Genomic DNA, 15,390 nt, shown 5'->3' on the forward strand with positions numbered 1-15,390 from the left:
TATTAACTTTTTAACTAGTAACTTTTCAATTCTATGTAAAACTTTGAAAAGTAAAAATAATGAATTAATTAAATATATTTTTATATATAATAATAAAATAATAAACTTTAGCTACATAAATGTTTTGTATTATACTGTAAGATCCAGTTATAATTATTTTTCTGATCAAAGTATTAGAAAAATTACTTTATTAATATAAAAATAAATTTATCAATATATATTTTAATTAATTATATACTTTACCGGTATTAAGAATAACTTGTATTCTGCCAATTTTATTAAATCTCTTTTTTTTTTAACAAATTAACAAAAAATTTAAATTTTTATTGAAAGAGACAAAATAATTTTTATGTTACTACTAAAATATTTGTTCTATATATTAACAACATTTTTGAGAATTCAAGTTTCGAATTATATATATATATATATATATATATATATATAGTCATTAAATCAATTTTCAAGCGGATTATTACGATAATTTTACCATACGTAACTCTTATTAATTTACAAAGTTAAGCGTAAGATATTCAATAGTAATTCTCTTAATTATATTCAATATAAAGAGAATAATATAGGAAGTTTTTAAATATTTCATACAACGTAACGGATCGAATATTACTTTGTGTTTTTATATAGTGTTTTTCTGATTTTCTATGCAGCTTGTTTTTTTTTACATAGCGCAGGTATTCTGTCGATCGAGTACACAGCATACGCAAAAATAGCTGTATTACTATTCATGCAGACAAACAGCGGATTGAATCGTTTCGTGTGCTATTGCATTGTTATCTCTCGCAACACAATCACTCTCTTTAACATTGATTAACACCGAATAGTCTATGCATACGTTCGAATAGTATTATACAAATGTCTAACACGTTGTCGGGGAAAACGCAAACTTTTCGCGAACGTCAATTCATTCTCTCTCGTTCGAGCTATGGTGTATTGAATGCATCGGCTTTCTCATAATAAACGTCAGTTTCGTTGAGGTGCATGTACCAGAGTGGCATTAATCGATTCCATGTTTCGAACATTATGTAACGTCAATAGCTATTTCGAGTTGGGCACAACGTATAGGTAAAGGAGCCAGAGAAACTTCTGTATTTCTCGGAATATATCGAAAGGAGCAGACATGAATAATTAATCGCAAGTTGATGTATGAAGCGAACCGCGTAAACTTGAGAGAGAGAGATCGAGAGAGGCTAGGAAGGGAAGCTACGTGTTCCGCGTGGGTGGTAGTGTTTAGTAAATTAGAACACACCAATGGTTTTGCGAGTGGCTGTTACTTGATGACGCGACATGAGAGAACGCAAATTGAGTTAACGCGTCGCCGAAAAGTCACTTTGCGTATTTTCTGAAGAACTTGGCCCCTTTAAAAGGTGTATTAAAATTCTATCTGTTGTGTCGTCCGTAACCGAGATCAAAGCGACAGGATGTCTCTCTTTCTCTCTTGATGCGTCGGCTACGGCAACGGGTAATACCTCGCTTTCTCAGATATTACTAGTGTGGCGTAAGATACGTATTATAAAATATAAATACGACGAGAGAATGTTGAAGTGAATCATCATCGAAAGTACATACAGTCGTGTAAGCGTTTTATCTTGGTACAGAACGTATTAAAATTCCATTTATGGAAGTCGCCGTTTGTAACCGAGATCAAAGCTACAAAATGCCTTTTTCCACGTCTTCGTGCAGATGTTTTCTACCCTGTTTCTTTTCCCCTTTCGCTCTCTTGCCTAGAGATTATTTAAGAATACATTATAAAATATATAAGTAAGAATTCATAGGTAAAATTGAAATATATTAACATCGTAAGAGATATTTTGGTGAAATGGTGAGATACTATCACTGGGAATGTTATTCTATGGGCGCCCGTCGACGATAGTTATTTGATTAATATCTCGTTGCCGAAAATTGAATATTCCTGTAAATTGAACGATGATCAGACTACAATTCGTATCAGAAAATGCGAGATAAAATATATTTACGCACTGTTAAATATTAAAGAATTAAATTTAAATTAATTCCTTGGTTTAAATAACATTTTGTTATTTTTAACTATTATGTAAGCCATAAGTAATTAATTTAACATAAAATATGTAATTAAAAGAATAACTTTATCTATTCAAATTTCTATGTACTAAAAAAAAATTTTATTAACTTGACAAATTTGTTCAACTAAATTTCAACTAAATTAAATTTCTTCAACTCAACTATTTATGTATTTAACTGAAAAACTTAAACTTTAATTCAAGTATTTATATATTTGATTGAAATATATACATTTTATTAAAAAAAATATATATATACTTGAATTAAATAAGTTAAATTTAGTTGAGAAATTTAACTTATGTTAGAGTTGAGTCAAACTAACAATTTTTTCTCAGTGTAGTTAAATTGCTTAGTTTCAAAGTAAGTAACGTTTATTAATGTACGTACCTAGTACATAATGTGTTAAATTTGAGTTTTTTAATTCAACATTTCTTGAGTTAAATTGTTTAACTCTATTGCTTTAGTTTAAATTAACGACATACCAAGTAGAAATAATGACGATCTGTAGGAGTGATGAAAAATAAAATTGGGTACAATTTGACACCGCGAATTCAATAGTGTCGAGTTTCGTGTAATAGCAGAAAAAAAAACATTTAAAGAAATGCGTCGAAACGTACACCACATATTATGTATCAAAATGAACACATATGTAACGAAACACCACGCAACATTAAATTATAAACTCCGTCTTGAAATTTGACGCAAAAACAGATTATCGCGAACAGTTATTATCGATAATTTATATCAGAGATGATTAAAATATTATCAATAATCATTATAAACCGTGTGTGAAACGGATTAACGCCCATCTCTTATTACACGCGATCGAGATTTTTCGAAATATGCGTAGGTGCGTCCGGTGTATCGGTTGTCGTATTTAATCTATCATTGATTCACATTTCGGAGAGAAACGGACGGAAAGAACGGAGCTCCTTCTCGAGGGGAGACGCATGTAACAAGTTGATCTACTTACTTCTCGGCTTCGCGCAATTATGCATCATGACGTGGACACGGACACTCTGGACGGTCTTCCCGACGACGTGGTCCATCGAACTCGTATCAACTGGAACGCCGACCCTGAAAACACTCGCGGCGTTATTACGCGGGCAAATTGCGGAAAAACAGATTATCGCGAACAGTTATTATCGATAATTTATATCAGAGATAATTAAAATATTAACAATAATTATTATAAACCGTGTGTGAAACAGATTAACGCCCATCTCTTATTACACGGGATCGAGATTTTTCGAAATATGCGTAGGTGCGTCCGGTGTATCGGCGATCGTATTTAACCTATCATCGATTCACATTTCGGAGGGAAACGGACGGAAAGAACGGAGCTCCTTCTCGAGGGGAGACGCATGTAATAAGTTGATCTACTTACCTCTCGGCTCCGCGCAATTATGCACCATGACGTGGACACGGACACTCTGGACGGTCTTCCCGACGACGTGGTCCACCGAACTCGTATCAACTGGAACGCCGACAATGAAAACACTCGCGTCGTTGTTACGCGGGCAAATTGCTTTACCGTTTGGCGATGCGTTACGGTTAACAGCGTTTCCACGAAGTAATGGCGAATGACGAAGGTTGCGTATCGTGGTCGAGCGAGGTATGCGAGGCGGTCCATCGGACGGGGATATAATAGAAGCGCGATGAAAAGGAGGAAAATTAGAGACGAACGTTAGGCGCGGAGGAGAAGGAGTGGCGCTGCGAGCGCGGGAAACGAAGGAGGCCGGAAGCGGAAAAAAAACGCGAAGCAATGAAAACGAAGCAAAAAGAAAGGTGAAACCCGCGCGAGAAGGAAAACGAAAGGAAAAACGGGGGAAGGACGCGCGGCGGAAAGAACGGAAGGAGAAAACAACGATGGAAACGAATAGACACGGGACGAGGGAGGAATGAGGAAACTACGCGCGGAAGAGGGAGAGGACGAACGGACGGCGCGAAGTAATGGGAAACTCGCGGACGAGGAGGGAAGAGGTGGGAAGGGAGAGAGAGAGAGAGAGAGAGAGAGAGAGAGAGAGAGAGAGAGAGAGAGAAACGCGCGCGCGAACGACACGGTACGGCGAGGCACACTGATGCGAAGGGTGGTGGGTAAGGAGCGAAAGAGAGAGAGTGAGCGAGCGGCGGGGGGAAGAGCAACGGAGAACAGCGAGCGCCACTGGCGGCGGACAAGGACGGCGCGATAGGCCGCATGCGCGCGGCATGGGTGTATCATCGGCCGCGCCCCCCACCACGGCAGTCGTACGCCGCTACCCCTCCCCTGCGCCGCTAGACTCCAGTTACCGGGCTGATTCGCGAGCGCGGAGGTGCCGCGCTTTTTCGCTCCGCTACGCTCCTCGGCCATCGTAAGTTTCCGTGGTGTGTGCCGCTTGTGCCGTTTCCTTCGCGCGACTCGCGGGGGATAACGCGTCGCGTCGCGTCGTGCCAGCGCGCGCAGACGGTGCGTGCCGTACGTCCTTCCGTCCTCTCGAGGAGCGAAAGAGGTACAGAGACGAGGGCGGGAGAAAGAGAGAGAGCGAGAGAGAGAGAGAGAGAGGGGTAGAGGGGTAGAGACGTGTGCGCGAGAGTGCCCCAGTTTCGGTGCGGTCACATGTGGACGTGGTGCGGCGTTGCGCCGCGGGGGAGCAACGCGCCGAAGTTCGCGCCGAATTCTCTCGCCGAGCCGGCGTCCTCGCTCCGACGTGCTCCGACGGGATTTACGGTGAGGACGCAAGTGAGAATTCAAGTGTGAACTCGTCCTGTGCCGTGTGTGTGCTTGCGTGCTTACGTGCGTGCGTGCCGGCGAGCGGGCTGTCGCGGTCTTTCGCGCGAGACACCTTCGTACGCGAGAAACATGAAGTTGTCGCGGGACGTGGTCGACGTGATTGGAGACGAGCCGAAGCCGGTGTCGCGCGACCGATGACGGTCGAGTGACTCCGATCCTCCCCGAGAGGACATCGCGTCACGATCCCCCTCGGCCAATACGAAGCAACGTCGATTTCCGAGAATCGCCAGCATTTCCGTTTCCGCTTGATCGCACGACGACGTGTCGCCGTCCCTCTCGTTTACGCGCGCTAGCATCATGTTTACGTGACGGTGTAAGGAGACCCGGGCTGCGCGAGGAGGCGTACGCGAGTCGCGAGTCGCGTGCCGTATCACCGTGTTGTCGTGTGTGGACGAAACGCGCGGCGGCAGATTCGAAGAAGGGGGGCCGAACGAGCCTGCGTCGCGCTCGCGTTATTCGCGCGCGATTAGCTCGATTGAATTGAGTTGCGAGTGAGAGTGCACGAGAACGAGACTGCAATCTGCATATGAGAGACGACTGACGGCAAGACGGGATGAATTTCAGCGGCAGTAGCAGCAGCAGCAGCAGCAGCAGCAGCAGCAGCAGCGGCGGTGGCAGCTTGCGGTCGAAATCAGGACAGCAGCCTGGGACACGGCGGGAACGCGACATCGATCGAGTAAGTGCTTCAAGGTCTTGGCGCGAGATCTTATCTCCGTGTAACAACTGTCTCGCGAGAGCATTCATTCGCGTGATAGCGAGATGAGAGTTTGTGCGAAATCGTGGACACGTGAGTGAGCGATAGCGAGTCCAACGATGTAGTATTGTACTGTGCCTTTTTGTTTTGAAAGTTGAACGCCATTGACGCGGAACGCTCGCGTTCTCTTTCTAACCTAAAAACCGAACGCACGTCGGCTTCTCGTCGTATCACGTACGATCGTCGAGGTTCAGTTCATTTAACGCGAGGTTATAAGATTGCGAATAATCTAAGAAAAATGTTGAAAGATACTATGGCAAGGAAATATTCGAGAAATTAAGTGAAATTTTTATTTCAAACGACAGTTTGTGTCGTACATTTCATAAAAATTAATATTTATCTTAAACAAACATTTTCTAAATTATGGGAAATACTACACATTTGAAATATTATTTATTTTTTATAAAATTTATTATGTGCACTATTCAAATTATTATTTATTGAAATCAAGTATCCTTTTCTGTCGTAAAAAATTATTTTGTTTAATTTTTCTTGCGATAGTATTTGATTCGCAAATTTTCAGGCACTTTATATAATTTTACTTCGCGTAACGAGGGTTCGGACAAATGTCGTAATATATCAGTTGCCACTCGACAGGAGTGAGAAAATTACATGGCCGTTCGAATTAATTATTTTCTTAGCCTCATGATTTCCGTCGGGCTTGCTCCAAATTACGCTCGCGTGCTTAGATTGGCGCTCGTTTTGACGCTGCATTATTTTGATTGTTGTTTACACGAATTCTCGGTACATATATAATATACATATACATGTAGATTCGCTTGTTTCGCGATGTTTGTTGTTTCACACCTATCCGGATACGAGCGAGGTAAAACAACGGGACGGGGGGCTCATGCACACGCGCTGCACGATTTTAAAATCCATTTCCATGAAATTATTTTTGTTATTAATATTCGATTAAATGTTTACACGGAGGTTGTTATGATTATTTTGCGCGCGATAGAAACACGATATGAATTTTCCATCGCCCGACGGATATCCGGCGCGCGTCCCTTTAAACAATATCTCCCATCGCGTATCGGTATTTTCGAGAGGAATTTCTTATTCCACTTATTGCATACCGGAGTGTATCACATGACTTTCCTCACATCGGGGCTTCCCGGTATACGATACACCCGCCGGATTTGGAATGAATATCGGCGCGAGACGAGGAATGCGCCTCGACATCGGCTGTCTTTTAACGGCACGTCTCTAACGTGCAGAGGACATCAGCTGTGTATTAAGTTATGGAGCTTCCATTGCGTATATATGCACCCTTTGTGTGTGTGTCTGTGTGGGTGTGTGTGTGTGTGTGCACATATGTGCACGTATATAATGTGCGCGCGCGCACGTGCCCCCGTAGCTCCGAAATGACCTACTCGCAATCTCTAATATATCGCGGCAAATATTTGTCCTTGTGTTCCCCGTGTCTCGTACTTATCTCTCTCTCTCTCTCTCTCTCTCTCTCTCTCTCTCTCTCTCTCTCTCTCGTGTGACATCCTCCTACGCATAATCCGCGTTTTGTGCGCGGCTGTATTTTCAGATCAATGCGAAACCCACGTAGATTTTATGTGTTTGTACAGAATGTAACGTTTAGCGCTACGTGCCGCCTTCACGTTACGTTGCATTCTGAAATATTGGCGCACTGTGGCACAATTTTTTTCGCACCAGTGTATATATATATATATATATATATATATATATATATGTGTGTGTGTGCGTGTATATGTATATACACATGTGTGTTTTCCTATTGCCAAATGCAAAACAGGCGCAGCGCGTATTTGCACATTGTTTGTTTATGTATAGAAACGTCACATTTTTTGGTACAATGATTTGATCTGGAATTTTTACGAATATTTTCCACAAATTCCTCTCGCGCGTGGCTGCGCTTACGACGGATTATCACGTCCACGTGCATCCCTTTCCCCTCTGTTTCACTCCTCCTCCCCTCCCCACCTGTTCACCCTTTTGCTGTCGCGACCTGAATTCTCACTTCAGCGATCACGTGAAGGGTTACAATGGCCTTTGTCGGTTCTTCGTTTCGGTCTCGTATCGCTATTCTATCCCTTTTTTAAAGAGCGGATAGGACGAACGTAGGGACAGAGGTTGACACGGCGCTCGCTCGATTACAAATGTGAAATCGATCTCTCATTGTCGGGGAATCGGTGAGGTACAGCGGCCACGCCGGTTGCTAAATCGATCCTCAGTAGATTGGGCTGAACGAACGAACGAACGAACGAACGAACGAACGATCGACCGACCGACCGAATGAGCGGCCCTTTTCGTTCCCGAGGAAGAACGGAGTCTCGTTAGTCACGTTGGTAATCAAGGCTCCGTTTCGATTTCTATTCGAATTGCTTTCCGTGTTCTTCTGAAAAGATAGATCGGTGCCTCGTAAAAACATGTGTAACAATCTGGGAACGTGTTTTACGCAAATCAGCCTTCTTCGGAATGTAAAGAATTTAGATTCCGCGTATATGTACACAAGGTTGAGATGCAGACGAGAGACAAGTTCTACATGCCTCATGATTGAAGAAATTTATCGCGATAATTAATCGTAAGTCGCGTGTTATTAATTGCGAATTTCGGCCACCTGCTCGTTAAGCGTATTTCTCGAGTGCCAAATCGTGATTGTCTATTGTTGAGTTTATTTTCACGTTTCACGTAGAAATACGGTCAAGTAGTTTGGTCCAATTATTTAATCGATTAAAGTGATTGTTAGCCAAGTTAGGAAGAAGATATCTTTGCGTGCGCGTTGAAAGTAAGTAGGCTCACAGTTATTGAGGGACATTTATTGCATTCGCGAGAGAATACGTTGTGCGTTTTGTACATATCGATATGAATTGCATTCTGATCAAAGTACTAGGTTTATAATCAGTAACGTTTCCGATCAGCGTGTTCCCTTTCGGCTCTCGCGCGCCAATAACAATCGGGAAGCCAGCAATCTCCAAAGCTCAAACAGACAATCACTTCTAAATACAGTTCGAGGGTGTTTTGATTCGAAACACTCTAACACGGAATTGCTTTGGTCGCGGGGGCTATTTAACCAGTGAACGACTTCAAAGTCGCTTGAAATGTTTACTCACGAGCGTGAAAGCAAGAAGGAAAGAGAGAGAAAATCGAGAGAGAGAGAGAGAGAGAGAGAGGGGGAAAAAGTAAGAGAAAGGGGTGAAAAGAGGCGGAAAAAGAGGAGAGTAACAGGAAAAATGCAAAACAAATGTGAGACATTAAGTGCTTAAGAAGAATACTTGAAAAAGTGTTGAAATTTAGGCAAACTTTTAATTTTGGATTATTAAGATTTAATTAAAAGATAGTAAGTGCAAAGTTTTACATTTATACACATGGTTTGATTAATATTTGATATCAGAATCATAGTAATATGTAGAGATAAATATGTAGAGATTAAAACAGTCGTTTTGCTAAATGTTTTTGTTGTATCTGCATCTTTTTGTACTTTTATCATTATTTATTATTTATCATCTATTATTTGTTCGTTAACTCGCTTGTAAGTTTCTCTGCTAAATAATTGCACTTACTTTTGAATGCTGTTTCATACAACTACATTAAAGATTTTAAGTTTGCTCGGTTAAATCTGAATTTTATGTGCATTGGTTCTTTCGCCGACGTTCTTTGAAATGTCTGTTACGAAAAGTTCAACTAAAGCAAAGAGGAAATTTTATGCGAGAGAGAGAGAGGGAGAAAGAGAAAAAGAGAATGTCTGTGAGATAGTTTATTTAATATAGAAATAGTACACACAAATACAATTGCCGCGCTAGTTTCCAAGCTGTCGCTGCATTCCAATCGCAAACTCGCCCGTACATGACGTAACGCTACACTTCTATTCCCATAGATATCGTAGCGCAGAGGTATTGGAAAATAATGAAGAGGTTCGCCCTCGCCCAGCTGTTGAGTCACCGCGTGGTTCGATGGCGGTCTGTCGATGACAACGAGGTAATTACTTTTCAAACAGTAGACGTGCAAATGAACGGCGGTTTAATCTGTCGATAATATCCCGGGCATCGTTACCATTTTTATTTTTCTTCTCTCTCTTTCTCGCTCTCTATTTCAACGGCTACCAGGCTATGCACAAATTCTGCGCGCAGATTTAATCCGCTCACAAAGATTGCCGTGTACGAGCAAAACGAAATAGTTTTTTTCACTGTTGGTGGATTAAATTCTCTTTTTGCTTTTTGAACGCGGTTTTCGACATGCAACTATTCCCGGTTAAAAACGGATCCCGAAAATAGTTGTCTTTTCACTCGGGTCATATTTATATGATTTTTACTGAATTAAGTAAATTTGGCAAATTAAAAGAGCTATTCTAAACGTATTTGTATTCTGTTTTAGTTATTTTTTTTTCTCTTCGAAATGTACAGCATGTAAATGTTAGCTGCTATCGTTTTATTCGAAGTTAGTGGCAATTGCTGGGCGGGCGGACTCTCTTATATTGTCATTTTTCCATTGCTACGTCGACAAACCGGCAATGTTATTGCGACAAAAACAATTTAAGGCCTGGCAGTGGCGTGCCTCTCGATAAATCATGACTTATTGAACGCGTAGCTCAGTTTTGAAGCTCAACCCACGGGGTTATGTCGCTTGTGCGCCGTGATACGTCATAAGTCACAGCTGGTAGCACGTTGCGACGACATCGCCCCCTCAGTTCAGGGGGTGTGTTTCTTCCTGCTTGCTCTACCCCGCCGGTTTTCCCCGTGAGTTTAGCCCCACGGTAGTTCGGCCTAGATGTAATAGTCCCATTAACCGGTTCTGTATCTTAGCAACCCAACCCCCGCCATCCTCGACGGGGTCGTTTATTGCGCCCTATGATTGATACTGTAAAATATGGTATTCTCCACGACGGGATGCAGGCGTTGCTCTTTCGACTTATCGTCGGGGCCACTCAGTCTCGCGCGAACATGTGGATTTGGACGGACGTGAGGAAGAGGGTGCGCGGGAGAAAGCAGCCGCTGAAACATGCCATTTATCCGCACGCCCGGCATCGGTCGGCAATATTTCTTTTGACCACCGTGGTAAAAGAAGGAGCGGGCGATTAATATCGATCCCGATGACATGGAATTCATACATCATACGCGCAACCTCAAGGTTTGATCGTTCGGGAAATTATCTAATTACCGGTACTTCAAGAGAAATGAGAGATTATGGTCGCGCGTTGATCTTAAGAAACTCGTTGCCTTTTGGAGAAGCTTCCGTTATACGCACTGTAATTTGCGCGGTTCTCGAAATATACGAAGAATTGTTTCGGTCGGTTGCGGTGGGAGATGTCGTTTTTCATTGCAACTAGTTCCTCCGTGTCCGACCCGAAAAGGGCCGAGTGGCTTAATAACGATGTCAACTGTGACAGACAACCGCGTGCGATAACGCGTGAGCGAGCGTGCATAAGCTTCGTTTGTGTTTATTGCCCGAGCAAATACGACACTGGCGCGACGTGATAGATCGCGAATCGTGCGCTTTTTTTTGTCGTAGTAGCGTGCTGTCTCGTACCCTTCCCTCCTTCATTCATAAATCATATTCCACGTGGACATTTACCTTGAACCTACTTTCGCCGCGAACAATGATCTCCACGTCTGTGATCATTAAAAATCGCACCGGGGGTGCCGTGAGTCAGGGGTCGTAAAGAACCCCCTACAAGAGAGGCGCGACCGACGATATCGTGACGGCTTAAACCGATCTCCTGGTGGCACGCGTGTACGAATACCTCGAAATCCCTGTAGTCGTCGATCAGCTCTAATTCCCGCACATCGCGTGGCTATGGGACATTCTGGATAAAAGGGCCTTCTGCGAATGCAGACCGTTATGGTGGTGCAGTATGCGGGTAATCCAAATATATTGCGAGACGGTGTACGCCAGACGCGAAGCCGATTCGACGATCGATGCTATCCTTCAAATACGATTCGATAAATAATTGCTTCCTTGGAATTTTCCTTTCGAACGAATATGTTAATAATATAAACAAAAATATGAGCATTTAAGAGGGATATAAATATAAAAGGAATTATATAAAAGACTGATAAAAAATGGACCGATATTTTCTTCTTCTGAAATTTATGTCATAAATTCGTAATTCATCGTAATATTATATTATTTTGCTGTAGACTGTTAAGGTATGATCTATGACTTCTGCTAAAAAGGAAAAGCGGGGGGGGGGGAGGAGGAGGAAAGGAGTAGTTATCTATAATACGGATCCTGTTGAATGACGACGTAATTCACGGATGCGAGGCAAATACTGTGGAAACGAAGCGTAATATGAATGAAGTAGATTATATGCAAATGAAGAATCGATGCAGATTGCGGACGGTAACTGGAATTGCATTATTCTTTTTCTGTCCGACAAATACATGTCATCATTCAACTGTGTGCAATAGAACTACATTTTTGCGCGCCACGGACGGACAATGGGAACCGCGTTTTCTTGATCGATATATTGCACCAGTGATACGCTGGTGATACGCGCGGCGACGACTGATTGTCCGTGACATGGTTGTCTCTGTGACTCTTCACCTCGATATCGTAATCATTTTCACGTTGCCGCGACACGTGTGCTACAGTTAACGATAATATTAGATGGCTCACTCGAATATTACTTTTATTTCTTCTGAGGCACGTTTGTTTCATTGTACCTATGACTTTTAATGCATCACCGTTGACCTCAATCGATCATCCCTCAACGTTGTATTACACAATACTTTTACGGCCGATAACGATTCGCCGCAGGAAATACCTGTCGGATTTATCGTCGTTCAATTATGGTACGCGTTAGCAGATACAAGGAGGAACGTTATAGAAACATCTGACGTTATTGTTCATTCTTCGCAATATCTACGGGAACGGCGCGCGATTCGTTATTTTCGAAACCTCTACCTTTCGTTTTTCGATGGGCAGAACGATAGGGTGGTGTGCGGGCATTGAAATATTTTTTTTCTTCTTCTGCGGATGTAATTCCCTGTACAAATGGAGGTTGTTCCAGGCGAACTCCCGGGTCACGTCGACGACCTAACTGTTCTGACACTAACCCAACCTTTTATACGAAGGGTTACCGCGTGAAAGTTCAAGAGAGAGACGAAGAGGGAGAAAGACAGGAAAGGGAGAATCCATAAGCCATCCGCCCCCGCCTCCCTTCACGACCAGCCATAACGCCCTCTTCGTCTTTCACTCTCTTCTGGACGGAGCGGCTGTACTGAGTTGACTATCTTGAATCCTGTCTCCAGCTTCCCGGCTGAGAAGCTCGCACATTCACGAACGCCGTTCCATTTGATATCACATCTGCCGTTTTGATCTAAATAAATTTTTTTTTTTCTGATACGTGTGATGTATTATACTCGTGTATGCATATAAATTGAAAATGTGTGCATTTTTAACGTTAACACGTCTATCATTACGTAATGCACGTTTATATCTGCGTCTCGTTCAATTAATTAATTATTTGTCATATGATATATTGGGCATCCGATGCGTGTAAGTTTCGTCTAATTAATTAAAAGTGCGATCGAAATTCGTAATCACTTGATATTATTCGTGACTCTTAGTAATATTATTCAATGATGATCATTATCTTCAGAATATTGGATTAAACTTTTGATAATTACTCTCTCCTTCTCTTTTTCTGTCTCTTTTGCTTTTATACATATTAACGAATAACCGATATCTCATCTTTTTGGAAACCTCAGGGCATATAGTTTCTGTATCAATGCCGTTCCGCGTTATCCAATTTTTTTAGGAACGAGCGAATGTATTTACAGAAGTTCATTAATGCACTTTGTTTCTGATGGAAAAACACGTAGACTATCTGTACTTTTTATCGATAGCATATTCTGGGAAAATGGGATATTGAAATCTAACGACGAGGTCAATGCTTTAATGAATATGCATCAACGTATGAAAAAATATTGTCTAAAAATATGCATTTCCATAGTAAAAGATTATTTTTCTCATTGTTACTGCATACTGCGTAAAAATTTTATATTCAACGGATTATTATTCCTATTTAAAAATAATAGCTTTCCAATGTGTTATAGGAAAATCGATTCATATCTCTTTTCAGCGAATTTGTACTGTTAAAATAACTATCCTTTGTTCTGCATATGATAATAAGGATTTTCAGTATATTTGTTCCATAAGTTTTCTGTAATAGTATCTACAATATCTCTGTTGTCAACGCACGACATTAAATTATATCGATCCACGAACTGCCGAGAACCCGTGATATTTTACTGTCACGAGATTATTAATTTTGGCTCCAGACAGTACGTAATTATTTCGTCTGATTATGTTTCTTAGCAAGGTTTTTATCTCTATGGTTCATTTCCTACGTTAAGGACAATTTCGCTAGATTCGAGTAGAACGAGTTCACGCCCCTCTCATAAATCTTTGTCTTTCTTGAGCCTGAGAAGATCTGATTGGCGGCAATTTTCTCCGCGCTCCTTTCGCCTTTCCTTTTCCGTCAGCATCTGATCCTTCTCTCTTGGCTGTGCAAAATGTGCGAATTTAAAATATCACCGAAATATCTGTCCCGATATATACAGGTAACGAAAAATGTGTCGGTACCTCGCTCGAAATACGATAATTTAATCCTCCGAAATTAGCAGTAGCACCTGCCGGATTCATCGTCGTAAATATTCCGCGCAGATTTTGGCTTATTCAGCGATCTGTGAGGTGCGGACGTAGCGCCGTAATTACCGTGCTGTCTTTCTTATCGCAGAAACTTTACGAAAACGCGGGACATGTCATGCTCGTAATGAGCTCTCCGTAGCGGCTTAAGGCACTGCGACGGCTCTCGGCGAAGAAAGTTAGTTATTTACTCGCCAGTGCTCTGACAGCTCGTTTACGTACGCAACGCTATTTCATTTCCTAGACATTTCCGGATAGGCACTTTCGCGGGCAAACACATTAAGGCGCGCCCTCCCCCCTACCCCCGACTGCTGTTCTAATTCGCCGGTAGCTCTTTCAGGATACTTGATTTTACGATCTCTGATTCACCTTCGTCCCGCGCATAAAAGCGAAGTTCTAGCGAATTATAGCTTTCTAACTGTGGTTTACGCCCAAAAGGAATTAGAAAATATCAAGAGATTTATCTGATTAGAGAAAGGATAGTTCTCTTTAAGGTAAGAAATAAAACACAATTTATGTCAAATAAATTTCTGATTTTACGCATTCTTTTTAGCGTTTTACATTAATTAAGAGAAAGATGGCATTACGCGCTTTATCTTATCTTTAATAACGTTGAAACATCACACGCGATGCGTACGATATTCGAAAGTGAAACACACCGTAATGGTAGAGTGTTGCAAGTCCGTGGTTTGTCGGGGATGTTGGAAAATATCTGTACACCTCCCTCTCTAGTCTGCTGTCTGCGCGACGAAGAGTCGCGTCGGGGCCTGTGTCGTCGGCCAAGTCACCCTTAGGCAACTCACGCCCTTCGCGTGCTCTGTGTATGTCTTCCCTTCTTTCCCTCCGTTGTCCCCTCAGAAAAAAACTCAGGCTTGCATTCAGTAAAGAGACAGCCTATCCGCGTATATGGACAATGGAACAGACGTCCACCTAACACCCTCTCGCTCCCTCGCTCCCTTCCCCCCCCGTCTCTCCCTCAACACCCTTTCTTTTGCAACTACGTGTCTGTATATTGCGTGTCTGTGTGCCTGCGTGCAGGCATACACGTTATCGCTACCGAATTTCACTTTGCGTCTCATCTTCGCTCTTGACGACGTCTGGCTGTTTTTTTTTTTCGCGGTGATGTTTGTGCGCCCTCCGCGTTAGACATACGCTTCCCCGGTACGTCTATAACGGCGTGAAAAACAATTAT

General features: G+C 42.2%; 1 protein-coding gene and 1 long non-coding RNA gene across 8 annotated transcripts in view; one reads left to right on the plus strand and one right to left on the minus strand.

Moving 5' to 3' along the window:
* Positions 1-15,390, plus strand: part of LOC105833132 (semaphorin-2A) — a 325,878-nt gene that overhangs the window by 58,618 nt on the left and 251,870 nt on the right. The window contains exons 1-2 of one of the 7 annotated variants that reach the window (XM_036283116.1): positions 5,370-5,498; positions 9,427-9,529. The exons of 2 other annotated variants lie outside the window; for them this stretch is intronic. In XM_036283116.1, the coding sequence (XP_036139009.1) occupies positions 9,456-9,529 (74 nt within the window). In that variant the 5' untranslated portion in view covers positions 5,370-5,498; positions 9,427-9,455. Of the gene's footprint in view, positions 1-4,343; positions 5,501-9,426; positions 9,530-15,390 lie in introns of those variants that run through there. 4 more of the 7 variants (XM_036283108.1, XM_036283111.1, XM_036283134.1 and 1 more) reach the window with 4 other exon arrangements.
* Positions 651-4,143, minus strand: LOC118644516. Its single transcript, XR_004962290.1, has 2 exons — positions 3,440-4,143; positions 651-3,129 (listed from the first exon to the last, which is right to left on the minus strand). It is a non-coding gene; the product is annotated as an uncharacterized LOC118644516 (long non-coding RNA).

This window comes from Monomorium pharaonis, chromosome 1, assembly GCF_013373865.1.
Source record: "Monomorium pharaonis isolate MP-MQ-018 chromosome 1, ASM1337386v2, whole genome shotgun sequence".
NCBI lineage: Eukaryota > Metazoa > Arthropoda > Insecta > Hymenoptera > Formicidae > Monomorium > Monomorium pharaonis.